This window comes from Leptinotarsa decemlineata, unplaced genomic scaffold (assembly GCF_025532065.1).
Source record: "Leptinotarsa decemlineata unplaced genomic scaffold, Ldec_3_MD MMD2_tig00004307_RagTag_RagTag, whole genome shotgun sequence".
Lineage (NCBI taxonomy): Eukaryota > Metazoa > Arthropoda > Insecta > Coleoptera > Chrysomelidae > Leptinotarsa > Leptinotarsa decemlineata.
Genome location: NW_027412606.1, coordinates 16,030,088 through 16,042,899, shown reverse-complemented (window position 1 = coordinate 16,042,899; position 12,812 = coordinate 16,030,088). Strand labels below are relative to the sequence as shown.

At 35.7% G+C, this 12,812-nt stretch overlaps 1 protein-coding gene across 4 annotated transcripts in view; it reads right to left on the bottom strand.

The window, feature by feature from the left end:
* Positions 1-12,812, bottom strand: part of LOC111513163 (RAB11-binding protein RELCH homolog) — a 62,416-nt gene that overhangs the window by 9,968 nt on the left and 39,636 nt on the right. Inside the window, exons 7-12 of one of the 4 annotated variants that reach the window (XR_012466381.1) lie at positions 12,175-12,418; positions 6,244-6,465; positions 6,031-6,187; positions 2,193-2,717; positions 682-959; positions 453-614 (exon numbers count right to left, since the gene is read on the bottom strand). Coding sequence is in view for 3 of the 4 variants with exons in the window: in XM_074179073.1 (XP_074035174.1) it covers positions 2,193-2,717; positions 6,031-6,187; positions 6,244-6,465; positions 12,175-12,418 (1,148 nt within the window). In the remaining variant the exon portion in view is untranslated. Of the gene's footprint in view, positions 1-452; positions 615-681; positions 960-2,192; positions 2,718-6,030; positions 6,188-6,243; positions 6,466-12,174; positions 12,419-12,812 lie in introns of those variants that run through there. The other 3 variants (XM_074179073.1, XM_074179074.1, XM_074179075.1) reach the window with 3 other exon arrangements.

Here is a 12,812-nt window from a genome sequence, read left to right as displayed (position 1 = left end):
AGTCCGATTAATGGCGTGGATTCATCGTTTTGTTCACAACGTCAAAAATCCATCCCTTAAGAAGAAAGATTGTTTGAGCGTTGCAGAATTAGATAAAGCTGAAATATTCATTATATGTTATATTCAGAATGAAAGTTTTAGTGGCCTGAATTATAACAAGCTCAACTCTCTATGTCCATTCAAAAACGATCAAGGTAGGTAGCAGAATTTCGCGAAGAGAAGACACAACAGATTTTTGATTTCAAATTGTACTTCCTGCGAAACACTTTTTAGTTGAGAGACTCATTTTTGATACACACGTGCGGTTGTGCCATATCGATACCAAAGGTTTATTGAGTAACCTACGCGAAAGATACTGGATACTTGGTGGTATGCCAAAAACTTTCAAAATCCAACTCCTCCGCTTCCATTAGACAGAGTGCGGGATGCAAGTGCATTTGAGATCACGGGTGTTGACTTTGCTGGACCGCTTTATATAAAATCAGGTGAAAAGGCATGGATTTGTCTATTCACGTGTGCGGTATACCGTGCTATCCATTTGGACCTGGCTAATACTCTTTCCACTCACGGAATCATTCAAGTTCTAAGGTGGTTCGTGGCGCGACGTGATCGTCCTAAAACAATATACAGTGATAACGGGACCAACTTGGAAGGTTGGTCCCGGCCAACAGATCATACTACCATGGAGCGAATTTCTTGGAAATTCAATCCCACTACAACAGCTTGGTGGGGTGGCTTTTGTGAGCGGCTTATAGAAATGTCGAAACAGCTACTCAAGCGTGTACTTTGTCGTTTTTCCTTGAGTTATGAAGACTTGATGACTATAATTTGTGATTGTGAGGCAACAGTCAATTCAAGGCCCCTCACTTACCTAGCTGATAGTCCGCATGATTTAACACCCTTGACACCTGCAATGTTTCTTCGTGATCTATCACAGCACGAAGTACCTGAGTGCGATGCTGTAGAAACAAGTTCTCTCAATAAGAAGATGGCACACAAACAAAAATTACGAGAGAATTTGAGAAGCCGTTTTCGAAACAAATATTTAGGACAATTAAAGCTGATGAAGAACCAAAAACGATTGAGACAAGTCGAACTTGGTGAAGTAGTCCTACTTGGAAACGAAAATGATAAACGCCTTGATTGGCCTTTGGGGCGTATCACCCAACTCATTTCAGGCAGAGATGGCGAGATTCATTTGGTGCAGGTCAAAACATCAAAAGGAACCCTGCTGAAGCCTATTCAACAAATTGATCCATTGGAATTTATCGATGACATCGCAGGCACTGATAATCTACGAGATGCAGCATCGTCCAATGAGGAGTATGCAGAGAATCAAGTAGACTTGCAGGTTCCTGATATTTTATCTTTAAGAGATGAAGACATCAGTGCGGGAGTGTCGGATGTCAATTATGACATCAAAAGCAGAGCAACCGTAAGTGGAAGTGCGGGTTCGCGTGTCACCAAACAGTGTGAAAATTTCAAGAAGTGGCCGGGTTTGTAAGCCACCGATACGTTTTAGTATGTAGTATGTTTGAATATTTTCCATGTGTATCTGAGAAATATCTCTTATTTATGTGACTCACTTTTTTGATATCGTTCCTCAGGTGGGAGGATGTTTTAGACATTTTTCATGATCAATCTGTATATTGAGATTTGACAAGTTGTCATTGGAGAAGTTAGAAGTTGTCAGTTGACCTTGTACAATTTTTGATCATTCTGATCGTAATCCGTAACTGTTTTGCAGCAATAAAAGTTTCTAGACGATTTTCGAAACCGTGATACAGTTAAAGTCGAAATATTTGAGATTCGTGGGTGAACGGGTAGCTTGTTCTAATGAATCAGTGACAGTATGGATTCATACACATTTTAAAAGATTAAATTAGGTTCACTCGGGATATAACTTGGGCTTGATAATACTTTTCAAGTTATTGTCAGTATGAAGGCAAATTAATAACAACATTGTCACTTTTTCTCATAAAATACTCTTATCAAATATACTGCGAACTTCGATATTTACTAGATTATTTGTCTCAAACTTCCGGCACATTAACAAATCTTTTCAGTTTAACACAACAGAACACTCAAACTATCAAACTGTAACTCCTTGTTATTGTGCAACAATATTTTAACTGAAAATATGCTACTGGAGTAGCTCCATTAAATTATTAACAACTATTGTCGCAACTCACACGTCATTATCCGTCGCCAGAGTAACTAAAGCAGCTGTAACCTTGGTCCTTAATAACTCCCGACTGCAAAGGCCAATTATTCCAGAAATCAAAGTTGCTGAAGCAGCCCGAACTAATGGTCTCTGATGCGTTATGCCTGCCCATAAACAATCAACGACAACTTCTTGAAGCCCAGCTACACAGAGTCGCTTCACTGTTATCTCCAAACAATCCAAAGGAGATCCGCAAAGAGGTAGAGCACAAATGAGATTCTTCAAAACATTTGACAATTCGTCATATTCGCCAGAATAACTCAGGACGGTCAGGTATACTGGGATTATGTTCAGGCTAGGGTTGAACTGATTAAAACTGCTCATAACTTGCTCGAGACTTTGGATCTTGTTGTGGAGTATAGGACGGATTTTAAACTTTGAAAAACTGCTACCAAACACTATACAGAAGTGGGAAAAAAAGTTTATAAAACTTTGAAGCAGTTGCTGTTGACTAGTTTCAATGTAGTGGAGATTGTTGAAAATATCTGGAAGCCTGAAATGGAATCCAACAAATTATAAAAAGAAACATAAATATACTTAAAACAATCACTAGTGAGGCGGGCGAGAAGTAGAAATTTTGAAAATGTGCGGGAAATTTTTCTTATTCCAAGAGTCTCCGCGTGTTGTGATAATCCGCCCACCGCTGATCAAGTAAAATCTTTCTTGGAGAACATAGTGCAGTTGATTGCTTCCTGTAGAGAGCTTCAACAGCCTGATCAAAATGAATTGCATGAACCAATAATTAACAAATAAATTCGAAGAGCTCTTTTTGGTTCAGCAGATTTTGGCTTGGTTTGTTAAGGAGTAGGCCATTCTCATTCCTAAAATCGGAGATTTGTCAATTCCTAATAATTACAGACCAATTTTTTTTTTCGAGTTATAAGTTGTTTATGAGCATCTTATATTCATCAAATTCACTCTGCAGTTAAAAACGAGTTTTCGAACGGATATACGAGCTGAAAGAGCCAAATAGAAGAGCCGCTTGATATAAGAAAAATTTTCTTAGATATGTAACGCAGGACTCAATGCAACATAAGCGTAACCTTTCTATGCGGTGGACGGTATGCCCTGAACAAGTGATTCCACTCTGGAGGACTCACTTCGCCATAACATCTGGTCAGGATAAAAGGCCAAACAAAACGGGTCATTTTCAGACGGAGTGTATCTCCGGCTCACTCTATTCAACATCTCACTTTTGCCATTATTTGTTGAGCTCAGAAAAACTCGAAGGTATATTTATGGCACCCTCGGAAAGCAGAGGTCACCCATTGTAGGAATGCAGGATGCACCATCCATATGGTGCATCGTGCACCATATGGATCCATCCATATGGTGCATCCTGCACCATATGGATGGTGCCTCAGAAGAACTGCTACAAATATGCTTGCCATTAGGATCTTACTCCACTCCTTTGGAGTAGTGAAGTAGACTTTAGGGGAACTGTATCGACTTGAAAAATGATAAGCCTGCATAGAAATTTGCATCCGTTCCACGGGTATATTTCCCTCGACAACAGGGACGCCGCGCCGTAGACTTCTGATGTCTATAAGATAAAATGGTATTGGATGAGGACTGTAAAATCATCAGGAGTTAGGATCCCCTTCTCTGCGCGCCACCATGAAAGACCATTTATTTGTTGAGAGTTGGAGCATTTATTTTCAAGGCAGCTGCGCGAGCGGCTGATGAACTCAGTTCACGATTCTGAAAAAAGTGACCACGACTTTGTCACCAAGTAGATCAGCAAAAAATTCACATTAAAGCAGCAGAGATCATTTTGCTCCAGCGGCTAAACAAATATGAACCGATGCCTACGTGAATGAAGAGGTGACTTCTACTTTGTCATCGAGTTGGAATCAGTTTCGAAAGACTCACATAAAAGCAACAGAGATCGCTTTATTCACTTTACTAGGGATCTTGGCTAGACGGGGATCTGCATATTCCAGTTTAGTTTGTCGAGGGGTGGGAGATTCTAACCATTAAAAAAGGAGATTTCACTATTTTAAGGAATTACACACTGATAATAACATACTTGAATGCATGTTATGAGTTGTTTTTTGAAATATTATATACATAAATACTTCAAATAATTTCAGCAGTCTTACATCACATGAACTCATCGTGTATTTGCTCATTTGCCTTGGCAGCATTTGCCAGAGCAGCATCAGTTGTAAACAACTAGTGAGTCACTATCACAAGAGGTGTATTTCAAGAAGATTTCCTCAGATTCCTTCTTTTCTGTATTTTACCCACGTCATTATCCGTTACTCTCAAAATTTTCATGGATGCAGCTTATCCACCCCCGGTCATCGGAGGCATAAGCTCACTAACTTATTTCATATCATAAACTTTATGCCTTTGAAGAAAAGATCTACTCGGAATGGATGCTACGCTAAGTGCTCTAAGAGATCTTCGGTAATCCAAATGGCTTCGTCGGTGATACCTCTTAAGGCCCAATTACCCATTCATCATTTAGTACAGGCTCCTTTTTTAGTTGCCTCTTACTGGAGAACAGAGCATGATAAAGAAAATAAGGTGAATAAATGAGCGAGTTGAGGATGAAAGATGTTGCTGTTGGTTAGATACCTGACCTAACCAATTGGATAACGGATAAGAGGAAGAGATTGAGAAAATGTACAGAAAGATAGGAAATGAAAGTTCAGCTCTGTGTGAGAAAGCTGTGCAGCTGGTAACCGGCCATGGGAACTTTCTAGACTACCTGCCTCGGCGCAGTCGGGACAACAGGATAATCATGAACGGGTGCATGTTAGACAAAAAGAGAATTTAGATGGAGAGGTTGGGGGGACGAGGTAAACTTCAGTTTAGGAATTAACAAATAGTGAATTATGAGTGGGTTGAATATATAAATGAAATGTTCCAGTAATTGTTTCCCTAGAAAAGAGGAATGTTTTTTGAATGACAATTGAATTTTGTAAACGAGAGGGATTTATATACGGAAATCAATATAAGTGGGTTTATAGAACAATTGCAGTTTGGTCAGGATACTTCTCACTCGCCTTACTAATGGAATCTCCCTTATTTTCCACTACAATTGCAATAAGTATCTGAAATATTCTGGATAAATGTAGGACTCGAAGATGCACTCAAGATTAAATGATGTTATAACACTGCATGTAAAAGTCTATATTTTCCAAAAATAATCAATGAATGTTTATTCAGTTTATGGACTTCATTTCGTGTAGAGTGAGCAACATTAAAACCATCAGCAATACTCTTGGATTGCAGATTGATGATTAGCCGAGATCTTTCGATGTCTGCCTCAAAACTTGTACTGCATTAATTATTTTTATTACTGTATAATATATTAAATATTTGCCAGATTTTTTACAATTCATCTAGTGATCTGAATTGTATGAATGATATATCTTTTGATATTTTCTTGAATAATCGACCATATAACAGCATAAACTATTTATCTGAAATACTTATGCATGAAAAATTCATGTCTACCTTACTTCTTATTGAAACACCCTGGTTATTATGGAGTTTATCTATTCTGATAATCTTAGGATCCATTTGAATGGAAGACAAGGGATTTTCCATAATAAGTGGACGGGATAAATATGTTTCATATTTTGTACCTATTTTTCGTGCATGCATTATTTTTCAAGCTATTAATGACTCCAATTCTTCTATGGTGCACTGTAAATTCTTTATCCTGATCATTACAAAATCCTATTCCAGTTGTAATTTAAAATAATGTAAGTATGCCGAATTTCCTACTATTTATTGTTCATAATATCTAGAAATTCAACGGAATAATAATATAGATATCTATTAGAACTTACATTACATCAATAATCCAATCTAACTCTGGCCAAGATATATTTGGGTTGTCATTAATATATTTATCGAATTCGTATAAAACGACTCCACTACTTATTTCACTCCTTGAGAAAAATTCTGGGTTTGTCAGACACGAGCATACATTTTTGAAGTCATATCCTGAAAAAAAAAAACAAAATCAGCCAAAATAATATAACTCAACTATTCCACGCTACCATACTTACTCAATTCCATGGCCATATCCTTCTCAATATTACATATAATGCTTTCATAACAGGCAACAGACATCATTAGGAAAGTTAGTAGGTTATCTATCACATTTATCATTCTTAAAATTTTGTCAGAAGACAGGTTCACCTTACTAGTGGATTCTGTGTTCTTTACGTGATAACTCAATGTATTCAACAATTTTTTCATCAAACTATTGATGAGCAAACCTAAAAAATACAACTGAAATGAAAAACAAAGTAAAATCGATATTCGTCATGGAGTTTCAAAGAGATGTTATATATATATATATATATATATATATATATATATATATATATATATATATATATATATATATATATATATATATATATATATTTATTCATTCAGCGAACTCCTTAGACTACACAGATCACCATGTTAAAATGGAGTTTTGGAGGAATAATGTTTTTTTTATTTTCTCTACTCTTGAGATCATAACGGCTTACGGCTCTGTTATACTACAAATGTTTATAGTGAATAAATATTTGGGTAAGAAAGGTTTTGGCTTTCTACTTCTCCATCTTTATACAAAAAAATAAAAGTGGGAATCTTCCAAAGGAAGGAAAGAAGCAATAAATTTCGAAGAAGGTAACTCTGTACAAAGATGTGTAGATTGTGCAAAGAAGTATCTTTCAGACACAAACTGGACGAAAAGCTCAATACAGCTACTTTCATATAAACACTTAATTATACAAAAACACTCTTCTCTATTCAGTTTGTATTCCAAACAATCGTTGTGGAATTGAATCAGATACCATTCACATGATTGCTACACAATATAGTAAGTGAAAGAGGTAAAATTTCATTTACATGGAACACTGTCATCCTCACTGGAAGTCATCCGATCATCAATGGCAGTATATAAACTATGCTAGTTCTGGCTCAAAATCCCTGCTTTTTCTTATGGCGCTTCATTTTTGTCATTTTCGAAACTTCGAGCGGAACCTTGTGGAACACCAAACAAAAGGTAGGTGTGACGTGTATGTATAAGAGTTTTACGATGTATTATGTGTGTGTATCTGAGGGAGATGGGGATGACGTCATTGTGGAGTAGAGAAAAATCAAAGATGGTGATATAACAAAAGGGCACTAAGTCGTATCTTCGTTAATAATAGTCGCATCGTCACGTATAGCACAACAAATGGAAGGAAAAAGAAATGTTAAATTTACTGAGACAAAAAAAAACAATGATGATGCCAGAAGAGCACTAAGTTGTATCTTCGCTAATAATAGTCACATCATCACGTGCAGCATATCGAATGAAAGGAAAAAGGAATGTGGAATTTAGTGACCAAGAAAAAAAAAGATGCCAAGAGGGCACGAAATTGTATCTTCGTTAATAATAGTTCGGATCGTCACGTGTAGCACAACAAAGATGCTGTCAGAAGGACACTAAATTGTACTTTCGTTAATAATAGTCGAATCGTTATGTACAGCAAGTCTAATGAAGGGGAAAGGAATGCAGAATGTATCGACAAATAAAACAAAGATAACGCAATCTGTCAAAAGGGCACTAAGTCGCATCTTCGTTAATAATACTCGGATCGTCAAGTGCAGCAAGTCAAATGGAAGGGGAAGGAATGCAGAATCAACGACAAAGAAAAAACAAAGATGGCGCAACATATCAGGAAGGCACTAAACCGCATCTTCGTTAATAGTACTAGGATCCCAACGTGCAGCACATCAAATGTAACGGAAACGAATGCAGAATTCAGCGAATGTAAGTGGGGGAGGGATGCCAGTGTGGTCCTCGAATAGGTACACGAATTGATTCAGGATTTGGCTCAATTTGGCTCTCGAATTAATCCTCGATTTGGCTCTCGAATTAGTCCTCGATTTGGCTCTCGAAATAGTCCTCAAATTGGTCATCGATTCAACTCGAGAAAAAATAATGGACGCCAATTTGTCATTTACAGTCTCTCGATGCGCGTTTTGCTAACCAAGTGAGCATAATCAGAAATTTCATTTTGCGAATTTTTGGACCTCCGAACGGAACCTTGTGGAACACTCACCAAATTTATGATACAGAGTGACGTCGGTCAGCCAATCAGAATGGAGGGAACAAATATCGGTTGGGTGGTTGAGTTAGATCAAATTGAACCCGGGGATGAGGGTTGAATAATAATAATAATAAAACAAAAAAAATGTGGATGACCACGTCGGTGTGGGGGTGATGCGTGATTTGTGAAAATGAATAAGTTGTAACAAAGGAAAAACAAAGATGACGCAACATACCAAAAGGATACCAAGCCGTATCTTCGTTAATATTAGTCGCATTGTCATCAATAATGAAGATGGCTTAACATGTCAAAAAGACACTAAGCCGCATACTCGTAAATAATAGTCGGATCCTCACGTACAGCACGTCAAATGAAAGGAAAAGGATTGTAGAATTTATCATCAGAGAAAAAACACAAAGATGGCGTAACATGTCAGAAGGTCACTAAGTTGTATATTCGCTAATAATGATCACATCGTCACGTGTAGCACATCGAATGGAAGGGAAAGGAATACAGAATTCATTGACAAAAAAACAAACAAAGCTGGGGCAACATATCAGAAGGGCACTAAGCCGTTACTCCGTTAACAATAGTCGGATCGCTACTTAGAAGATAAAAAAACAAAGACGATACCAAACGGGCACTAAGTTTTATTTTCGTTATCAATAGCCACATCATCCAGCAAATCGAATGAAAAGAAAAATAAAATGAGTAGGGATGATGAAATCATAAAGAGAACTCAAAGATGACGGTATGACAAAAGGACATTAGCTCACATCTTGAAATTAATGAAGAATTGTCATGGCGACATGTCAAATATGTATTAGGTGTGCATATGATAAGGAAATTTCGAAATTCGTATGAGAAGCATATATGAAGTTGTAGAGATGTTGAGAAAAAAATATAAAAATTTGATTATCCAGTTCTGACATATCTTTACGTTTCATGCAAAAATAAACACATCCGGTAATGAAAAATTCATCGTATACAAAAACAAACTTTGTATTTGGATCCTTTATGGTGAGAAGGTTCCTTCAAAAATATGTCACTACCGGTCCTTCGATTTCGATGATTTTGACATCAATGGATTCTTTTCAATGTCAAATAACATATATAATAATTTTCTGAAGCCAAAAGAGGCTCATAACTCATTTCCATTATATTAGCTGCGATAGGCCGATGTGGGTTCTCATTTCAAATGATTTCATTTGTAGATTATAAAAAGTATAATATCGAGCGCCCAATGTGAAATAGCATAGAAAGAATTGCAAATTGAAATAAAATCATTGAAAAAACTTGAAATTCAAAGTTCTTGGGTTATGAACAACTATGAGGGAAATTCAGTTGCAGCAGCCTTGAAATTTTGGAAACGATAGATTCTGAAATTTACAAGACACGTTTTCACTATTATAATATTACTGAAGTAATTGATGGGGGGGGGGGGGGAAACGGATGTCGGATAACAGGTGATATACTGACGAAAATATAAACATGGTGGACCAGAAGGGCGCCGCTAAGAAGGAAAATTTCGTCAAACGTACACAAAATGGCATAAGATTTGTTTGCGTGTGTAAGAGTGAGTGGCGAACGTCACGATATGTGTGTATGAGTAAGATGGAGGCAATGTTGAAAGTAAATAAAAAAAAAGGTGGCGTATTATACGATGAAGCGGTCATTTTGTCATGAAAATCACATAAAAAATTTCGCCAAAGATACAACACCTTGAAACAGTTATTTTGGGTACTTTAACCCCATCGAATAAAACGCATTTTTGAAGCTTCATTTTTTCAAAAACCCATATGATCGCCTTAAAAATTTCACGAAAATATAACCGCATTTACAGAGTGATTTAGTGTTCCAAAGTACGTCTCAAAAGCAAAAATAACGCTTGATAGAAGGGCAGTAAAACGTTAATTATACAATGTAGCATCCATTTGTGTCGTGAAAATCTCAAAAAATTTAATAAAAACATAACGCGTTGCAACGCGTTCAAGTTCACCAAACGTGTAGGCAAGATAGTTTCGTTTTTGAAGTTCTCATAGATAAATTATATCAACACCATGTGGATTTTTCCTTGAGGATGGTATCTGATGGTTATATTAATTAATTATCATAACACGTTTGCGATTGAAGATAATCATTTCATATCATTATATTTTATATCAAGTTAAAGACACATGTTCGAAATTTTGTTTAGTCGCGATGAGACGTACCTGTTGTGAAAATCGCATTGAGAATTTCACAAAAAAATATAAGCGCATAATCAGAGTGACTCAGTGTTTCAAAATACGTCTTTAAAAAACAGAAATCTCGCGTGATAGAACATTAAACCGTTAATGTAAGTTAATCGTAGGAAAATTGTGATATCATATAAAAGATAGGAAGCAGAATCGAAATTTTCTTAGAATTAGGGAAGAATTGAATCCCATGAGACATTTAAAGTGTAATTAAGAGAAAAATCGGAAGGAATTATACAAGGTGAGTCAACAAGATTCCATTGGTCCATTGCTATCAGAGGAAACAACTTTTCGAACTACTCATGTTTGCAGTCATATCGATAGATACTATCTTTTAAAATTATTTTCTCGCGTATTGGGTGATTCAGCCAAGCGTGGCTAACCAAAGTTATATATTTTTTTAAATAGAACACCCATTATATGAATACGTCATTCGATTTCATATTTTTCCAGCTCTCTAGGGAATTTTTGTTTTCGAATTTTCATTGCGGCATTGCCAAGTTATTCGAGAAAAATCTATTTTGCAGACAATATTTTTTTAATTCACCACCCGCATGTCTACAGTAATTAAGTGGATTTTTCAAGAATAGTTAGTCAACACCACTATGATAATCTTGGGAATCTTGACTTTCGGAAACAATATATAGGGTGCTTGATAAAACCGGTCAAGTTTCATTCATTTTCAAACAGACATAATTCAACTTTTTCAAATGGAACACCCTATATTTTTTCATTTGTATGAAATGTTTCCACATTTCACTACATTTTTTATCACAGGTATACTATACGACAAACTGATATTTTACAAATTATACCAAGTTTTAGTAACCACAAAAATGTATTTTCTTACGTTTTAACAATTTTAACGGTAAGAAATGCGTTAAAAACATAAAGAATATTTATACTGCTTTTTTCTTTAAAAACCCAGTTATCCATGATTGACATCAAAAAATGAATCTCACAATTTGTCAATAACGCCATGTGTTGAAGTTTCTTTCGCGTGTGAAACAAAAATTTTATATTCATGTATGTTTTTAGGAGTCACACGTTAAAAGGTAAGACCTCGTTAATCCTTAGCTCGCACAAGTTTCTACTTCTCAAGGATGTCGTTCGTAGGGGTGCGACAGCTGGTTAACGGAAAAATACAGATTTTTTTTAATACATGTATGTGTTATGTTAAAGGTGGTTAGGTTAGGTTGCAACTCAGAAATGACTAATGCCCGGCGATAAACCTAATTACCCTGCCATTTAGTATAGTAGTACAGTATGTTTGACCACTCGCATTTTTCGAATCTATTAGTCGAATTGTGACCATTCTTATTTTATGTTTTACATTAAATTCTCAAATTTCACAAAAATTGGTTTAAAAGTTTTCAAAATATAAACTAATACATATAAGTGTGATAGCCTAGTTTACTGATATAATCTTAGAGTGTAGTCTCTGCTTGGGTTTATGAAGATTAAACAAATACAAAATTGAATTTAACTACATCATTTTTATATCCATAACAAATATTCAGTTAGAAAGTCTGTTTCTTTAATATGAGTGATGCCCTCTCTGGAAAATCATCTTAAAATCTAATGAAAACACTTTTCCCACGCCAGAGCTAAAGATACATCTTTATTTCTGGAGATTTAGTACAAAATAACAGCTTACCTTCCTCTAATGCCCATTTTCCTAACACAGGGAATAATATCTGAGTACTCGTGTTGACTACACTGTTACTTGAATCATTTAGAGTACTGAGTGCTAGTTGTTCACATTGACAGTATTTATCCTTGTCATCACATAAAGCTACTAATAAAGCTAGGGCTTTAATCACTGTTTCTCTAACAGCATCTTCTTTATCTTCTAGCATTTGTTGCAGCATCGATAGGCAGAGAGAGTTTCGAATGGGTTCCTAAAATAAGAAATAAAAAAAAATAAATGGCATAATTCAATAATTGCTCAATTGTCAACGAGACATTTGACTTATCGGTTCTGAAACTAAACGCCCCATACTAGGATAGGTTGCATGCTATTTTCCATTCTTTGTAAATTAGAAAATTCACCAACAATGTCGAATACAAAAAACTATGAATTTGGTATCCAATAACATTAAAAATTATGTGTTATGTAAAAAATAGTTCTATATCCGATATATCATATAAGGATAAATTTATTTTGAAACTTCTCCGTTCTAGGAAGCTACAAAACACTACAACGCTACAATTAACATTGATGAATATTAAAACTATATTAGCATACTATAACAAATGTTAAGTGAAGAATATATCAAATTGTTTGAAACGATT